Consider the following 18,861-nt stretch of genomic DNA (forward strand, 5'->3'; position numbering starts at 1 on the left):
GAGTGACGGAGAGGTATGGAGGCAGATTGTGGAGGGTTCTTTATGCCAAGTTTAGGAACTTAGACTTCATCTCTGATTCTATGTTTTGGGAAGCCATCAAAGAGTTTTAAGCAGGGGCCTGATCTGATTGTAGTTAGGTTTAATAGATTACTCTGGTAGCTGTTGTGGATTATAAATTTGAAGGGAAAAAGTTTTGAGGCAGGGAAGCCATTTGGAAGATAGTGGGCTTAATGAGAGCTGATGAGGGTTTAGATTCAGGCTCAGTTAATAGAAATGGAGAAGAGGGACAGAGTTCAGATTCTTTACCTTTGTTGTTGGTAAGAAATTCAGTAGGACTTGATGATTGCAAGTAGTCAGTGGAGAACTAAACAAGCTTAACTCCAAATTGGGTTCTAGCTGGAGTGACCGCATGGATGGTAATGACACCAAACGAAGAGAGAATTTGTAGGGATCAATTTAGAAGCTCCGGAAGTCAGTTTGGGATGTTGTGAGTTTGAGATGGTAGTGAAATATCCAGTGCAGGAGGTCTAACAGGGCAGTTGGCCTTTTGAATTTGATACTGTGGGATGTGACGGGCTCTGGGCTGCAGAAATCAGTGTCTATAGAGGTGACTGAACCATGGGACCATATAGGGCATGTATGTGGGCTCAGGGGAAAAAAGAGAGCAGAAGACAGCATCTTTGGGACCATCAGTGTTTCAGAGTCAGGCAGAGGAAGGGAAGTCCACAAAGGAGAGAAAGTGCTAACCAAGGACAAGTGAAGTAATGAGTAATCACTATTGGATCAAAGTGAGAAGAGAAACTATGCATTGTTAATGGAATAGGTTGGTACAGTTGTGATTTCTTCAGTTGCCCTCTGTAGCCTAAATGAGTGATGGAGATCAGGAGGTAGCATTCATCTAAGGACTGAGGTTTTACTAGGCTGGTACAGTGAAAAATGATGTGTAGGGAAGCTAAAGTATTGATTTAGAGCAGTTTAGATGATCCACTGTAGCAAATGTTGCATATTATGTTCTGTGTATTATTCTTTATAAATATTAACCTATTTAATCCTCACAACAACTGTAGTTGTCACAGAAGATTGTAGAATGTAAATTCCATGAGGGCAAGGAGGTATTTTTTTGTGTATTCCCAGTGCCTGGCATAAAGAATGGGCTCAAATACTTGTTGAATTAATGAGTAGATATGAAGTGTACATATTATCCCATTTTACAGGTGTGGAAGATGTAACTTATGTTACTTAATGGCAGAGCTAGTAGGGGGAAGAAAGTGAGTCTAGGAGAGGGAGCTGGGATTCTAGGACTGGAGATCTCTACGAGGTGTCCTAGAAATGGAAGGCAAGAGAGATAAGAGGAGGAAGTATGGTCAGAGAGTGCAATGTTGGATTCTACCTTTTTGAGGTGGAGTCATTCTGGGTGATGACAAAGGGACAGGTTTTAGGACTGGAGTAGAACAGAGGATGTTTCATTGTTGAAGCTCAATGGGACAATACGTAGATGTTGAGAGATTCCTAGGGTTAAAAATAAAAGTTTAGGTAGAGGGGAAGACTATGAGCAGTCCTCAGTAAGTGAGGAGCTTACATGGAAATGTATAGGTGAGGAACAATAGAGAATAGTTTTGGGATTCACATATAAATCAAGTATAAAAATCAAATGAATAATCATATCTGACTTGTTTATAGTTCATGATGTGTGATCAAAACCGAAAGTTTCTGTGATATGACTGCCCTTGCATTGTTCACCATGTAAGAACTTGTTCATTATGCTTCAGAAGATTGGAGACTGTTGAGAGTTAAGGCTTGGGGTTGATTAATGATTGTGTATTGAGTCCCCTATACAGAATTTTATTGTTGTTAACAACCATTTGATCAATAAATGAGAGGTGCCCTCTCAGCACCTCTTGTGCAGTTAAGCCTCGAGTCCCCTGGTTGGTCCTTTCAGATCTTCTATGTCTCATTGAGTCTCTTCCATTGTCTGTGGGTCAGAGGCAGGGAGGGAGTGACAAATAGAATAGATGGATGTCATTTCCTTTGAATCCAGGTTTTTAACATAGGTTGGGGTTAGATCTGGTTTGCTGAAAAGACTGGAATAAGCTGGGCTTGCTGAATATGATTTATTTTTTCCTTCTGGATATGGATTATCTTTTTGGAAGACTTCAAAAGTACTCAGAATATAAATATGAAAGTTTATAAGTTTGCCTGATATTCCAGCCATACTTAAGGTATGAATTCTAAATGTTACATTTTCCCCTTCAAAAATCCTACATCACTCTTTTTATATAGTAGTAGAGAGAATTTTGTGTCTGTAGCAGCAGCATGGCCCACCTCTGTGTTCGGAAACGGTTGGGTACACATCCTAAGGATAGTAAAAACAGAATACACTTGCTCTTCTAAATCTTCAGCCACTGCCCAGTGGATCCTCATTTGTTCCCTGGCTGACCCTTTTACCCTCCTTCTCCTCCAAGTATTCTTGAATGCTTTTGTTTCAAGAAGCTCTTGAGAGCTCTCTTTCTACATACATTGTGTGACAGAAGAAAAGTAAAAATTCATTTCAACAGTAAACTATACTTAACATTAAGTTGAACACTTTCAGAATGTTTCAGTAACCCTAAGCAATTAATCCTGGTTCATTTTTAAGATTACCGAATCTCGTATTTCATTTGCTCGGAAAGACTCTCATGTCATTTCATATATTTCAATAGCATTGTAATTTCTGTCCTGATTTATTTCCCTTCAGAAAAATATGAAACCCCAGTGATTTATTATAGGTTTATATTAAACCTAATTTCATTATTTATTGTATCAATTTAAAGCATTGTCCCTGATTTATGGAATTTATCATTTTGTGGTTGAATACTTATGCCTGCTTGTCCTTTTGTTTGTGTATGTATGTGCGTCTTTCCCACAAATGAGTAAGTGCTCTTAGGAAATCACAAGTTAATCAAATATGGTATGAAATATGTTTGTATAATTAAGTTTGGAGGAGATGATTTTCAAAGATGCCTTTTAGAGCAGATATACTATGATTTTGTGGTTTTCTACACTCTCTTCACTTTAGTCTTAGTATGCAGCAGTTGAAATACTAGTTAAGGACCTTTGACACAGAGCCCATGAATACCCGAAGTATGATTTCACTTTCACCTCCCTCTTTGGAGACCTAAATGTTTGTCAAATCAGATGTGTGTTGAGGAGGAGAACAAATCTTGGGGTCAACTTGGCATAATCCCCACATTTATCTTTATTATAGAGGTTTATTGGGGTATGGGGTGACAGTTCTGAGGAGAAAGTGCAGGTGAGTGTAGGTGGACTTGCTGTCATCTTCATAGTTTTCCCTGAAGCCTCACCAGCCTGGTGATTTCCATACATTAACATAGAGTAGAGTAGGTGGTATCTGTGGTCCCCATTTGATCCAAGTACTGTTACAGGAATATTACTTGACAAATTAAGGCACTATATTTGGAAGTATTTAGCTTTCCCCCTATCAATAAACTAGATTAGATTACCTCACATTAGTTATCATCATAAGAGACTTTTTATTTGTTCAGGTATGTGTATAGTATGTATTAAAATATTTTCTGTGTAAATTTTTGTGAGTCTGGTAACTTCACCAATTCTGAAGTATAAAATATTTAAATATAAACATACTTCAATAAGTATTTAATACCTAATAGGATTTAAATTTTATACTAATAAAAATAGAAAATTCTTGAATTTTCTTTTATCCTTTTAAACTTTCTGAATTAGGTTCTGATAATCTGTTTGAAAATTAGGAATATGCTTAGACTCACATGACTTTTAGTGGCAGAAGCTACTATGTCTTTACTGATTATAATTGATTAGAAGCTGCAAACAACAATCGCTAATTGTTAAACTGTAAGAACGTTGCAGAGAACCATATGACCAAAGTAGTTAGCTTTACAGTTTGTTAACTGTACCTCGTACTGTTTGTTTCAGAAGAAAGGCTCTATTCAGTGTCTTGTTAGAAGACCCTTACTCCTTTCAGACAAGGATTGTGGGAAATTGCAACTAAATCATTTTTTTCTCGTTTTGCTGAATCAAGTCTTGTGACTAAAACTTTTGCTCTTTCAACAGATTTAATAAAGAAATATTAATTTGAAACTCTAAGTATTACGTAGAGTCCAATACTTTTGACTTGGGAGAACATAGAAATCAAGGTATTTGGTTTTGATATTAACAGCTTGGGGTAGAGAGGAGTAAATTGGGGAGGTGGTTAAGCCCAGATTAACCACTAACATGCTAAAAATCCAAGTTCATAGGCCTTATACTATTTATATTTTGAACATTTTCATTGACTAGTCTTTTTATTTCAGACCTCCCAAGTTTATCCGTAACTCCATTTACAGGTTTATCCGTAACTCCATTTAGCTGAAGATGAAGGCATAGATTTTGGGGGAGTTGTTTTATACAATGTAAAAATTCTTTCACAGCTATTTAAAATAGAAACATTAATTTCAGCTTCAGAATTTACTTAAAGGTCGACTGATAACCTAAAATTTGTATTTTTTTCTCTAAGTTTGTTACATTTTCCAGTAAATGTGGTGACTGGAGAGCCTATGTGCTATAAGTTGTCCAGCTGTACAAAACTACTTTCCAGAAGTCTTGATGTTTCCCATAAAGGTACATTGACAAATCAAAATCTTAACACTTTTTATGGGTTATGAGACTCATCTTGACTAAGCAGAATATCTTTGGGACCAGGAGTCTAAAGGGAGAATGTTAGCACAAAAAGGAGGCTGTTAGCACAGACAGTGTCATTAACTTTTAGGAATCATCATGCTACAAGGGAAATCAGCCCCTCTATATTGTAAGGAGGGTTTTGAACATGCTGGAAGAGCTCAGAAATCTTTGCTGTGCGGGCTGTCAGAAAAAGACAAGCACATGCTCTTTCACTGTTTAGTGCCCTAATCACTTTTGAAAGGGGTTTGAAAAAGTCTGAGAGAAATGAAATAATAGATTTTTAGGTTGGAAACAAATTTTAAGGAATCAATCTGATCTGGTCATTTTATAGATAGGAACTGAGAGCCTCAAAAAGTTGTGTGATTTGGTGTAGATCACAGAGCTAGTTTGAAGCAAAAGCTGTAATTTCCCTACTAGGTTTGGTTGATTAAAAGTGTGAAGTCACTGTTAAAATGTAAGGTTATGTGGGACCATATGACAGAACTACTAGCTAATTTTACAGTTTGTTCACTGTACCTCCTCATCTACTTTGTTTCAGAAGAAAAACTTCAGTGACTTAGGTGAAAGACTGTGACCTTCCCACAAACTAAAATTGCTGGAGAGTTCTTGCTAACTTGATATTTCAACTACTTCAGGGTTATTTCTAGGACCTAGATAGTTATACTTCAGAATCCTGGTTGAGGGGAGATGTAATAGCAAATGAGTTTAAGAGTTGTTGATATATGGAAACCATAGACCCAAAGTAAAGAATGATGTGTTTCGTACTTAAAATTTGAGTGCAGCAATACATTTTTGAGATGTTTTATCAGTTGCCCTTAAAACTAGATTGGTTTGAGGGTAATGATAATTCTTTTGGCAAGAAGTACATAAATGGATCTTATATACATGTCCATTTTTTCTTTTTTTCATGTGGATAAGGCATTCTGATGTTCTTAGCAAGTATGTCTTGATAAGTCAGGCATAGACCACTTGTTGAAGAGAATAATGAAATGATAACTAAAGTAGAAAAAATCCCATTAGAAAAAATAAACATTCTTTTCACTGTGTTTTTATCTGGTTATTCTTTATTGTATAAAGGCAACTTAAACAATCTTGTCAACTTTCACATTTCTTCCTGCCTTAGAGATATAACCATACATGTTCAGTGATGTCAATTATCAGGTCTTCTGTCACTATCTGGTGGGAGCCATGCTACTCAAGCTGTGTAGCAAAGCTCAGGCTGGAGGAAGACCCCTGCAAAGCAGGGGCCTTAGCAGCTGGCTCCCCCTATTACCACCTTGATTTTGTTATCCTCCATTATACTATTGACTTTGCTTTTGCTTGCATTTTTGCCAAAGACTAAGCTAACCTTTGATAAGCAGCACGGAAAGGAGGAGAACATAAACTTCCCCAAAGCTTTTCAGGACAGTGCTCCAGAAGAATAGAACACACGGGGGCCAGATGGCTATCTTGGCATAGAATACCAAAACCTGCAGTTAGTTAGTCAAACATTGACTACCCCATCTCCACTTAAGTGGGAATGCCCCCCTTGTTTGCAATGCTAGTGAAATTAGTGATGAAGAGTTTTATAGGAAAATTAGAGAAATAGAGTTATGAGAGGTTACTGAATAGAATAACCCTGTCTGACACTTAATCCATCTTCTCATGTTTTCTTCTATTTACTACTTCTACAACTTTTCTTCTTCCTTCGTAATTACAGCCATTTACTAAAATTCCTGCCTTATATGTGAAATTACCAAGTACCATAATTTTCCAAGAAGTAAAGATACCTCAAGACAAGTGCAGGGCTGGGAAGCCACAGGGCATAAATCTGCAAAGAAGTAAAAAGCTAACATTTTCAAAGAACATTACTTCTCTCTCAGTCACCAGCTTTACATCTCCCTGTATGGCCCCCGGAAGATGGCTGGTTAGCCAGAGACGGGTAAGATTCCACAAGGGAGGAACAACCTAAGACAGGCACAGTCATGGGGGGGCCATCAGGTGAGAAAATGGGGGCCAACAGAGGTGAGGCTTAGAACCTCACCCCCCCAGTTTTGAGAGAAATTGTCTACACCCGTGGATGTTTTGTTGCCCTTGTCTGTCTTGGATTAATACCTAGTCTATAGGCACAGACCTGATCATCTACACTTGCCCTCTTACAGCACTAAATCATGCTTTCCATCTATATCTTGCATCTACCTAGTACATCAAGATTTTATTAGAAATGTAAAGGAGAAAATGTGAGATTCACATATAAAGTATAAAAATCAAATGAATAATGATACATCATATTTGACTTGATTGTTAATAGTTTAAGATTTATAGTTAAAACAGAAACAGTTTCTGTGATATGAATGCCCTTGCATTGTTCACCATGTAAAAACTTGTTTAGTCCCTGCAGTAGTGGTGTCATGGAGACCTGTGTATTATATGTCAGGGAGATTTTGGTATCCACACAGAAGAAAGAGAAATGTAGATAAGAAGGGGAAATTTAGTTTGGTGCTTACTGTGCCCTATAAAGGGGTGTATAATGAAGATATGAGTTTATGATTTTAGATTGATTATAAATTGATTAAAGCCTCTAAGAATATTTTTGTGGGGAAGAATCATAGCTAACTGTGGCAGTAGGTGACCTGTATTTCACGCTGGGCTGATAGACTCCATAGTCACTGCTACATACTGCATGCTCCTATTGTCACATGCACTACTTAGAAACTGCGTTGCATAGAAATGTAAAACATGAAAGAGTACATGTTGCTAGGAAAAGTTTTGGTCAAGGAACAGAAAATGTTCACCTGTCTAACACTTGACCAACCGTGAATAGATTAGAAAGAAGAAGAAAGAAAAAAGCTTGCCTATACCTATTAATGAACTGCCCATACCAATTAATCAACAGAACAATAAAAAATAATCATATCCTTGTGCAAAATGGTATAAATAAAGCTGTCATTGGCACTTTGTTGAGAGACCACCTCCATCTGACTCTGTGTCCTGTCTCTCCGTGCACTGACACTGTCTCATCCTTTTGGGCCTCACACACACCCCTGGACTCCGGCAACTATCGATTACAAAGTAAATAAATATTTAAATCTTAAATCTTTAAATGAAGAGGCATGGCACTTTTTTTTGCGCCACTTGATAATATATGCACAAAATACTTTTCTATCCTCAGACAGTACTTCTGTTAACTCAGCCCTTTCCTTGGGGTTAAGATTAGACAGGATTTACAGAGCTTTAAGGGTGTGATTTTTGAAGAAATTCAGATGACCAGCAGGCACTTGAAAAGATGCTCCATATCGCCAATCATCAGAGAAATGCAAATTAAAACCACAATGGGATATCACACCAGTTAGGATGGCCAACAGCCAAAAGACAAACAACAAATGCTGGCGAGGATGTGGAAAAAGGGGAACCCTCCTACCCTGCTGGTGGGAATGTATATTAGTTCAACCATTGTGGAAAGCAGTATCGAGGTTCCTCAAAAAATCTAAAAAAAGAAATACCATTTGACCCAGGAATGCCACTTCTAGAAATTTATCCTAAGAAAACAGGATCACAGTTTCAAGAAGACATATGCATCCCTATGTTTATCGCAGCACTGTTTACAATGGCCGAGATATGGGCAACCTAGGTGTCCATCAGTAGATGAATGGATAAGGATGTGGTACATACACACAATGGAATACAATTCAGCCATAAGAAGAAAACAAATCCTACCATTTGCAACAACATGGATGGAGCTAGGGGGAATTATGGTCAGTGAAATAAGCCAGGTGGAGAAAGACAAGTACCATATGATTTCACTCATCTGTGGAGTACAACAACAAAGCAAAAACTGCAGGAACAAAACAGCAGCAGACTCACAGAACCCAAGAATGGACTAACAGTTATCAAAGGGAAAGGGACTAGGTATGGTGGGTGGGAAGGGAGGGATAAGGGGATTAAGGGGCATCATGCTTATTAGCACACATAATGTAGTGGGGGGCATGAGGAAGGCAGTATATATAGCACAGAAGACAAGCAGTGACTCTATGGCATTTAACTATGCTGATAGACAGTGACTGTAATGGGGTATGTGGTGGGGACTTGATAATAAAGGGAAGGTAGTAACCACAATGTTTCTCATGTGAAACCTGAGCATCAGATTGTATATCAGTGATAAAATAAGTACATAAATTAATAAATAATTTAAAAAATGGCATAGAGGTCATAAAAGGCCTCAGGAAAAAAAAAAGTGTGCTTTTTGAAAGGCCTCTAGCTATTGAGGACCATTTGAAGCCTTGATAAGCGATATTTAGTGCTTTAAATGAGGAATTAAAAAAACTCTCTCAAAACACTTGTAAGATCTTTATTCCAATTCTAAGTAAAACCCAATTCAGCTTTAGATAAGGAGCATTATGAAGTGTGGTTTTTTTTTTTTTTTCCTTTGAATAATTTCTGGTTTCATACCTTTGTGGTCTGAGAAGCTGGTTGGCATGTTTTTAATCTTCTGAATTTACTGAGGCTCTTTTTGTGGCCTAGTATGTGATCTGTTCTGGAAAGTGTTCCATGTGCACTTGAGAAAGCTGTGTATCCTGCTGCTTTTGGGTGGAGTGTCCTTAGATGTCTGTTAGGTCCATCTGTTCTAATGTGTTCAGTGCCTCTGTCTCCTCACTTATTTTCTGTCTGGTTGATCTGTCCTTTGGAGTGAGTGGAGTGTTGAAATCTTCTAAAATGAATGCATTGCATTTTATTTCAGCCTTTAATTCTGTTAGTATTTGTTTCATGTATTTGGATGTTCCTATGTTGAGTACATAGATATCTGTAGTGGTTATAACTTATTGTTGGACTGACCTCTTTGTCATTACATAATGTCCTTCTTTGTCTCTTGTTACTTTTTTTTTGTTTTTGAAGTCTATTTTTCTGATACAAGTATTGCAACTCCTGCTTTTTTCTCCCTATTATTTTCATGAAATATCTTTTTCCATCCCTTCACTTTTAGTCTGTGTGTGTCTTTGGGTTTGAAACGAGTCTCTTGTAGGCAGCATATAGATGGGTCTTGCTTGTTTATCCATTCTGTAACTCTGTGTCTTTTGATTGGTGCAGTCAATTTACATTTAGGATTATTATCAATAGATATGTACTTATTGCCATTGCAGGCTTTAGATTCACAGTTACCGAAGGTTCAAGGGCAGCCTCTTTACTACCTAACATTCTAAGTTTAACTCGCTCATTACAGTAGTTCAAACATAATCTAAAGGTTCTTTTTTTTCCCCCTCTTTTTCTTCCTCCTCCACTCTGTTTATTTTAGGTGTCATATCCTGTATTCTTTGTGTATCCCTTGACTGAATTTTTGGGTAACTGATTTAATTTTGCATTTCCTTAGTAATTAATTGGTCTACTACCTTTACTATGGTTTTATTTTCTCTCATGACAGCTATTTAGCCTTTGGAGCAGTCCCTTTAAAATATTCTGTAGAGATGGTTTGTGGAAGGTAAATTCCCTCAAGTTTTTCTTATCTGAATATTGTTTAATCCCTGCTTCAAATTTAAGTGATAATCTTTCCGAGGAGAGTATTCTTGGTTGGAGGCCCTTGTTTCATTTCATTAAATATGTCATGCTACTCCTTTCTGGCGTGTAAGTTTGCTGCTGAGAAGAGCGCTGATATCCTGATGGGCCTTCCTTTGTATGTGATCTCTTTTCTCTCTCTGGCTTCTTTTAATACTCTGTCCGTGTACTTGATCTTTGCCATTTTAATTATTATATGGCTTGGTGGTGTCTTACTAGGGTCCCTTGAGTTTGGAGATCTTTGCACTTGCATGGCTTGAGCGAGTATTTCCTTCCCTAGACTGGGAAAGTTTTCAGTATTTCCTCAAAGCTACATTTTCTTCTTTTCTCTTCTTCTTATTTTGATACCCCTGTAATGCGAATATTATTCCATTGGGATTGGTTGCAGAGTTGTCTTATTATTCTTTCATTCCTAGAACTTTTTTTCTCTCTTTGCCTCAACTTCTTTATATTCCTGTTCTCTAATTCCTGTTCCATTGACCATCTCCTCTTCTAATCTGCTTTTAAATCCCTCAAGTGTGTGTTTCATTTCAGATACTGTATTTTTCATATTTCTCTCTCTCTTGAAGTTGTCCCTGAGATCTTGAATATTTTTCTGTAGCTCTGTGAGCATGTTTATGATTTTTATTTTGAAATCTTAATCAAGAAGATTGGTGACTTCAGTTTCACTGAGCCCTCTTTCTGGTGTTTGAGGTATCCTGGTTTGTACAAAATTCTTTTGCTGTTTCATAATTCTGATGATGACTATGAAACAATACCTTTGTGTAAGTGGCACCCTCTAGTGCCCAGCTCTACTCTCTGGAGCTATCCAGCACCTGGAGTGATGGTGGGGTCACAGGTACGCAGTGCTGGTACCTGCCACGAGGAAAAGCTCTTTTGGTAGCATGAAAATGCTACCTGGCTGCAGTGTCTGCATCCACTGCCAGGTCCAGTACATTGAAAATGGAGGTAGGAACCTCTGTGTTATGCCCCTGTAAGTACCCTAGGTGGGGCTGCCCTCCACGTGACCTGGTGCAATGGTGGTGGCATCAGCTGTGCGGACTCATGCCTGCTGGGAGGAATGAGTGGCAGGCTGCATATCACAGTGGGGGGCCTTAGCACTGCACTGCCAGCCAGGGGGATGGAGCATCTGATGGTCCTGAATGTTCCTAACCTGCTGGGCTGAGTTTGCTACTTTATCCTTTTCTTTAAGGTCTTTTCTTTTCCCCAGATGTAGGTAGTGTGTTGCAGTCTTCTGGGTCACTCTTTTAGGATTAGTGGTATTTGCTGTATTTTCATTACATGTGGTTTTGGGAGGTGGTTTCTGCCTCAGTTCTCTCATTGCCAGCCATCTTTTCCCCCCTCCATCAGACAAGTACATTTTACATTTCTTTCAGATCATATAGTTTTTCCTCAAAATCTGTGCATATTCCTGTGACGTCTTCAAAAGTAGAGCTTGAGTTGGAGTTAACCCATCCATAGATCCTAAAGGAGCAGCTATAGAGGATTCAAATTCAAATTTAGCAGCATCTGAAAAGAAACAGAAAAACTTATACTCCATATAAAATACTTCAGAGTTAACATGTATGAGTTAATAAAAAGAAGTTGGGGCCTTTATGAGTGTTAAAAATGAAAAATATCTATACACAGCTGTGGTACAAAATACAAGACTACTAGGAAATATAACTTGCCCATAGTTATACACAATTAATTCTGACTGTGGCTAAGTATCAGAGCTTCTGGTTTTCCTATTACAAGATGGAACTAGAGAAGATAAAGATGACACAGTTCACCGTGACAACCATATGCTGTAAACGGGAAAAACAGACCGACAGGCAGTTCCCACACAGTCAGGTATACCATGAGAGGTATAAAACAGGGTGCTATTAGAACACACAGAGGGGACATCCCAATTGATACTGCAGGAAAAGGGAAAGATGTGCCAGATAGAGGGAAGAAGCATCTGCAAAGAGCTAGAGGTGAGGAAGAACATTTGTGGAACTGTAAGTAGTCTAGTTCAGTGACATGCCAGAGCAAATGGGCAGAGTAGGGTAAGTAGCAAGAGATGAGACTGAAGGACTTGGCAAGCACCAAATTTGATTTGGGTGTTTTTATTCCTTGCTAAGGTATTCGTAATTTTTCCTGCGAGTAGAAAGGTAAAACCAATGATCAAGTCAATGGCTGGAGATTTAAATGTCATCCTTCAAGTGACACTTAAAATTGCCTATTAGTAGGTGAGTCTTGGTTTCTTGGCCTTAAATCCCTACCAGAAACATGAGAAGCTGACAAAGCCCATGTGTTCTGAGAAGTGTAGGATGAGAGTTCTAAAGGAATAGCAGAAGTAAAAGAAAAGGTATAGCCAAAAATAAGAACAGACTGATGGATGTGTTGAGATTTTAAAAAATCTATGGAACATGTTGAATAAATGAGGAAGAAGTATTTTTTTACTATGAATGGCTGTGCCCTCACATTTTCTCATTAGATATGTATAAGAAACAAATATTTACATAATACCTATTATCCGAACAATGGAAAGAGTTGCTATTTACTATTCAGAGTTCATTTCAGAGAGAAGTGACATCTAAATTTAATTAATAAATCTTGGCAACATACCTTCTTTTAGTGCTCTAGTTATATTTTTGTCAAATTCTTGCTCCATCTGAAATAAGTCAAATATTATTTGTAATTTTTAAGTTAAGCAAGACATTATCATGTGAGTGACACATAGCTGATGATGTATGGCCTTTAACTAATAGTTTTAGAGACTAGACTTACCTTGGGGATTGCTTCAATAGAAAAATAATCACATGAATAAAATAAATTCCTACTCAATTTTAGATAACATATCTGCAATGTTATTTTGATTAATCTGATAAAAAGTACAATATTGGTGTGTGTTAAATACATGATTTCAGAAAGGTGATATTTGATCTTACTATTAAGAAGAAATTTAAACAATTCAAGTCATATTATACACTGCATTACTTTGCAAGACTTAGAAAAACTATCCTGTATAAAAGCTTTATCAGTTTTCTTACTCTAATGAATTTTTCCTTCAAAAGGGCTTTCTATTATTGTACTTTTAGATAAGGTATAATCTGTGCTGTTAATTTTTCAGCACAGAATCTTAAATACATAAAATGAGGAAAGTGGGACTGTCATAACAATGTCATGTAAAAATTCATGCCAAAAGTTAAGTGAAACCATTTTTCCGTCTGTACTATGACTACAAAATCTCTCTCTACTTCATATGGACACAAAGATTTCAGAATATCTGCTTGAAGAAAGGAAAAATAGAGGCTGGAGCCAGTTTTCAAACTTAATTTCTGATTCATAATTTTCTAGAATTAGAAACAAGGCAAATAATACTCAATTCTTTAATGACTATTTTGTTGCCTTTCTGGAAAGTGGGAGTTTTGATGCATTTTTTTCAATATGCAGCTTTTCACAAAATATAAAATGTGTCAGTTTAGTTTCACTTATTGAATAGAGTTAACATTAGGTATCTCTTGAAAATGAGAAATCCAACAACTTTAAAAAATAAAATTTCTGTCTCCTTTCTCAGAAGCACAAATAATTATGACTTTTAAGTAGTGAGCACTAATCAGTTAAACAACTAGAATTTCAACAAACTAAAAACAAGAATTACATCACAAATTTGAAACCCAGGGGGAAAAAGGAGAGTATAACTAACCTTGGCAAAGAATGTGTCCATTTCCTTCTCTCTACGTTTGCTATTGATCTCTGCTAACCTCTCAGTAGTCCTGTGGAGAGTGGTGAAAACAAATGCTTATTATTTCATTTTTCCCTAAGTGATACCTAAATACCTTGCATTAAAAAAAGTCACTACAATACTAAATTGAATTTCTTACAAAACAGTGTTTCAGCATTGAAAATCTGCTGAAGATCTATTGTATACAATTAAGTACATGTTTTTCTAGGGTGACTCCTAACTAACAAGTAATTCAAAGTAGGGAAGGGAGAGAAACGGCTATTCATGATATAGATGGCTTACAAGTAAAACTTCCTGCCTTCTGGAATGTCTGTATTTACAAGATTCATGAGGAGACACTTAAACCTATTTAGTAAACCAGTTCAGAGATAAAAGATAAAGCATCCATCAAAGACATTTTCGAGCATTTGCTTTGACCACCCTTTATGTCTCACTCACTATCTCAGAGAAATTAGGCATTAGGCACTGAGGCATAATTGAGAGCAACAATCTCTAGGGGAGGAAAAAGGGTGTGGGTGACCAAGGAAGACTAAAATAGCTCTGGAGGCAGTCAGCATGTAACATCGTCACCAAGGTATCCATCCTTTCTGTTTTCCATGCACTCCCTCAGGCAGACCAGTGTTATTATTTTTTTATTTTGGTATCACTAATCTACAATTACATGAGGAACATTATGTTTACTAGGAACCCCCTTCATCAAGTACCCCCCACAAACCCCATTACAGTCACTGTCCATCAGCATAGTAAGAGGCTATAGAATCACTGCTTGTCTTCTATGTGATGCATAGCCCTCCCTGTGCCTCCCCCCACATTATACATGCTAATCGTAATGTCCCCTTTCTTATCCCCCTCCTTATCCCTCCCTTCCCACCCATCCTCCCCAGTCCCTTTCCCTTGGGAACTGTTAGTCCAATTCTTGGGTTCTGTGATTCTGTTGCTGTTTTTTTCCTTCAGATTTTTTTTTTCTTTTACTCCACATATGAGTGAAATCATTTGGTACCTGTCTTTCTCTGCCTGGCTTATTTCTCTGAGCATAATACCCTTTAGCCCCATCCATGTTGTTGAAAATGGTCGGACTTGTTTTCTTCTTATGGCTGAATAATATTCCATTGTGTATACGCACCACATCTTCTTTATCTATTCATCTACTGATGGACAGTTAGGTTGTTCCCATTTCTTGGCTATTCTAAATAGTGCTGCGATAAACAGGGGTGCATCTGTATTTTTCAAACTGGGCTACTGTGTTCTTAGGGTAAATTCCTAGGAGTGGAATTCTTGGGTCAAATGGTATTTCTATTTTGAGAATTTTGAGGAACTTCCATACTGCTTTCCACAATGGTTGAACTAATTTACATTCCCACCAGCAGTGTAGGAGGGTTCCCCTTTTCTCCACAACCTTGCCAACATTTGTTGTTGTTTGTCTTTTGGATGGTGGCAATCCTTATGATATCTCATAGTGGTTTTAATTTGCATTTCTCTGATGACTAGCGATGTGGAGCATCTTTCCATGTGTCTGTTGGCCATCTGAACTTCTTCTTTGGAAAAATGTCTGTTCTGCTCCTCTGCCCATTTTTTAATTGGATTATTTCCTTTTTGTTTGTAGAGGTGTGTGAGCTCTTTATATATTTTGGATGTCAACCCTTTATCAGATCTGTCATTTATGAATACATTCTCCCATACTGTAGGATGCCTTTTTGTTCTATTGATGGTGTCCTTTGCTGTACAGCAGCTTTTCAGCTTGATATAGTCCCACTTGTTCATTTTTGCTCTTGTTTCCCTTGCCTGGGGAGATATGTTCATGAAGAAGTCGCTCATGTTTATATCCAAGAGGTTTTTGCCTATGTTTTTTTCTAAGAGTTTTATGGTTTCATGACTTACATTCAGGTCTGTGATCCATTTTGAATTTACTTTTGTGTATGGGGTTAGACAATGATCCAGTTTCATTCTCTTACATGTAGCTGTCCAGTTTTGCCAATACCAGCTGTTGAAGAGGCTGTCATTTTCCCATTGTATGTCCACGGCTCCTTTATCGTATATTAATGGACCATATATGTTTGGGTTAATGTCTGGAGTTTCTATTCTGTTCCACTGGTCTGTGGCTCTGTACTTGCGCTGTTACCAAATTGTATTGATTACTGTGGCTTTGTAGTAGACCTTGAAGTTGGGGAGTGAGATCCCCCCACTTTATTTTTCCTCCTCAGTATTGCTTTGACCATTTGGTGTCTTAGGTGGTGCCATATGAATTTTAGAACTATTTGTTCCAGTTCGCTGAAGAATGCTGTTGGTATTTTGATAGGGATTACATTGAATCTGTAGATTGCTTTGGGCAGGATGGCCATTTTGACAATATTAATTCTTCCTAGCCAAGAGCATGGGATGAGTTTATATATGTTAGTGTTTTCTTTAATTTCTCTAAGAGTGTCTTGTAGTTTTCAGGGTATATGTCTTTCACCTCCTTGGTTAGGTTTCCTAGGTATTTTGTTCTTTTGTGAATGGAATTGTTTTCCTGATTTCTCTTTCTGTTAGTTCATTGTCAGTGTATAGGAAAGCCACAGAATTCTGTGTATTAATTTTGTATTCTGCAACTTTGCTGAATTCTGATATTAGTTCTAGTAGTTTTGGAGTAGAGTCTTTAGGGTTTTTTATGTACAATATCATGTCATCTGCAAATAGTGACAGTTTGACTTCTTCTTTACCAATCTGGATGCCTTGTATTTCTTTGTTTTGTCTGATTGCCATGGCTAGGACCTCCAGTACTATGTGGAATAACAGTGGTGAGAGCGGACATCCCTGTTTTGTCCCCGATCTCAGAGGAAAAGCTTTCAGCTTCTCGCTGTTCATTATGATGTTGTCTGTGGGTTTATCAAATATGGCCTTTATTATGTTGAGGTAATTGCCCTCTATTCCCATTTTGCTGAGAGTTTTTATCATGAATGGCTGTTGAATTTTGTTGAATGCCTTTTCAGCATCTATGGAGATTATCATGTGGTTTTAGTCCTTCTTTTTATGTGGTGGATGATGTTGATGGATTTTCGAATGTTGTACCATCCTTGCATCCCTGGGATGAATCCCACTTGGTCATGGTGTATGATCCTCTTGATGTATTTCTGAATTCTATTTTCTAATATTTTGTTGAGTATTTTTGTATCTATGTTCCGTCCGTTGATATTGCTCTGTAATTTTCTTTTTTGGTGGGGTCTTTTCTTGGTTTTGGTATTAGGGTGATGCTGGCTTCATAGAATGAGTTTGGGAGTATTCACTCTACTTCAATTTTTTTGGAAATCTTTAAGGAGAAAGGGTATTATGTCTTCCCTGTATGTCTGATAAAATTCTATGGGCAATCCATCTGGCCTGGGGGTTATGCCCTTGGGTAGTTTTTTGATTACCACTTCAATTTCATTGCTGGTAATTGGTCCATTTATATTTTCTGTTTCTTCCTTGGTCAGTCTTGGAAGGTTGTATTTTTCTAGGAAATAGTCCATTTCCTCTAGGTTTTCCAGCTTGTTCGCACATTGGTTTTCATAGCATTCTCTAATAATTCTTTGTATTTCTGTGGGCTCCGTCGTGATTTTTCCTTTCTTGTTTCTGATTCTGTTGATGTGTGTTGATTCTCTTTTTCTCTTAATAAGTCTGGCTAGGGGCTTGTCTATTTTGTTTATTTTCTCAGAGAATCAGCTCTTGGTTTCATTGATATTTTCTATTGTTTTATTCTTCTCAATTTTATTGATTTCTTCTCTTACCTTTATTATGTCCCTCCTTCTACTGACCTTAGGGCTCATTTGTTCTTTTTTTTCCAATTTCAATAATTGTCACTTTACAGGATTCATTTGGGATTGTTCTTTAAATATGCCTGGATTGCTATATACTTTCCTCTTAGAATTTATAATGGTTATATCCTCTTGTACTGACCCCTTTATCATTATGTAATGTCCTTCTTTATCTCTTACTTTCTTTGTTTTGAATTCTGTTTTGTCTGATACTAAAACTGCAACAGCTGCATTTTTCTCCCTGTTGTTTGCATGAAATATCTTTTTCCATCCCTCTACTTTTAGTCTGTGCATGTCTTTAGATTTGAGGCGATTCTCTTGTAAGCAGCATGTAGAAGGGTCTTGCTTTTTTACCCATTCTATTACTCTGTGTCTTTTGATTGGTGCATTCAGTCCATTGACATTTAGGGGTGATTATTGAAATATATGTACTTATTTCCATTGCAGGCTTTAGATTCGTGGTTACCAAAGGTTCAAGGTTAGCTTCTTTACTATCTTACCGTCTAACTTAACTCGCTTATTGAGCTATTGTAAACACTGTCTGATGTTTCTGTATTTCTCTACCTTCTTATTCCTCCTCCTCCATTCTTTATATGTTGGGTGTTTTATTCTGTGCTCTTTTGTGTTTCCTTTGATTGCTTTTGTGAGTAGTTAATTTTATTTATTGCCTTTAGTTAGTATTTGGTTGGTCTGCTTTCTTTGCTGTGATTTTATTTTCTCTGGTGACATCTATTTAGCCTTAGGAGTGCTCCCATCTAGAGCAGTCCCTCTAAAATACCCTGTAGAGGTGGTTTGTGGGATGCAAATTCCCTCAACTTTTGCTTGTCTGGGAATTGTTTAATCCCTCCTTCATATTTAAATGATAGTTGTGCTGGATACAGTATTCTTGGTTCAAGGCCCTTCTATTTCATTGCATTAAATATACATGCCATTCTCTTCTGTCCTGTAATGTTTCTGTTGAGGTCTGATAATAGCCTGATGGGTTTTCCTTTGTAGGTGACCTTTTTTCTCTCTCTGGCTACCTTTAATACTCTGTCCTTGTCCTTGATCTTTGCCATTTTAACTATTATGTATCTTGGTGGTGTCCTTCTTGGTTCCCTTCTGTTGGGTATCCCGTGGACTTCTGTCATCTGAGAGACTATTTCCTCCCCCAGTTTGGGT

At 37.4% G+C, this 18,861-nt stretch overlaps 1 protein-coding gene and 1 long non-coding RNA gene across 5 annotated transcripts in view; one reads left to right on the forward strand and one right to left on the reverse strand.

Moving 5' to 3' along the window:
* LOC130682894 (uncharacterized) overlaps positions 1-18,861 on the forward strand; it is a 32,889-nt gene that overhangs the window by 4,772 nt on the left and 9,256 nt on the right. The gene's annotated exons all lie outside the window — the stretch shown is intronic.
* The window catches only part of LOC118929216 (ankyrin repeat domain-containing protein 62-like), a 79,140-nt gene continuing 65,888 nt past the window's right edge, over positions 5,610-18,861 (reverse strand). The window contains exons 15-17 of the mRNA XM_057498085.1: positions 13,895-13,964; positions 12,814-12,859; positions 5,610-11,730 (exon numbers count right to left, since the gene is read on the reverse strand). Of these exons, the coding sequence (XP_057354068.1) occupies positions 11,594-11,730; positions 12,814-12,859; positions 13,895-13,964 (253 nt within the window). The 3' untranslated portion in view covers positions 5,610-11,593. The remainder of the gene's footprint in view (positions 11,731-12,813; positions 12,860-13,894; positions 13,965-18,861) is intronic.

This window comes from Manis pentadactyla, chromosome 3 (assembly GCF_030020395.1).
Source record: "Manis pentadactyla isolate mManPen7 chromosome 3, mManPen7.hap1, whole genome shotgun sequence".
In the NCBI taxonomy this organism is placed as follows: Eukaryota; Metazoa; Chordata; class Mammalia; order Pholidota; family Manidae; genus Manis; species Manis pentadactyla.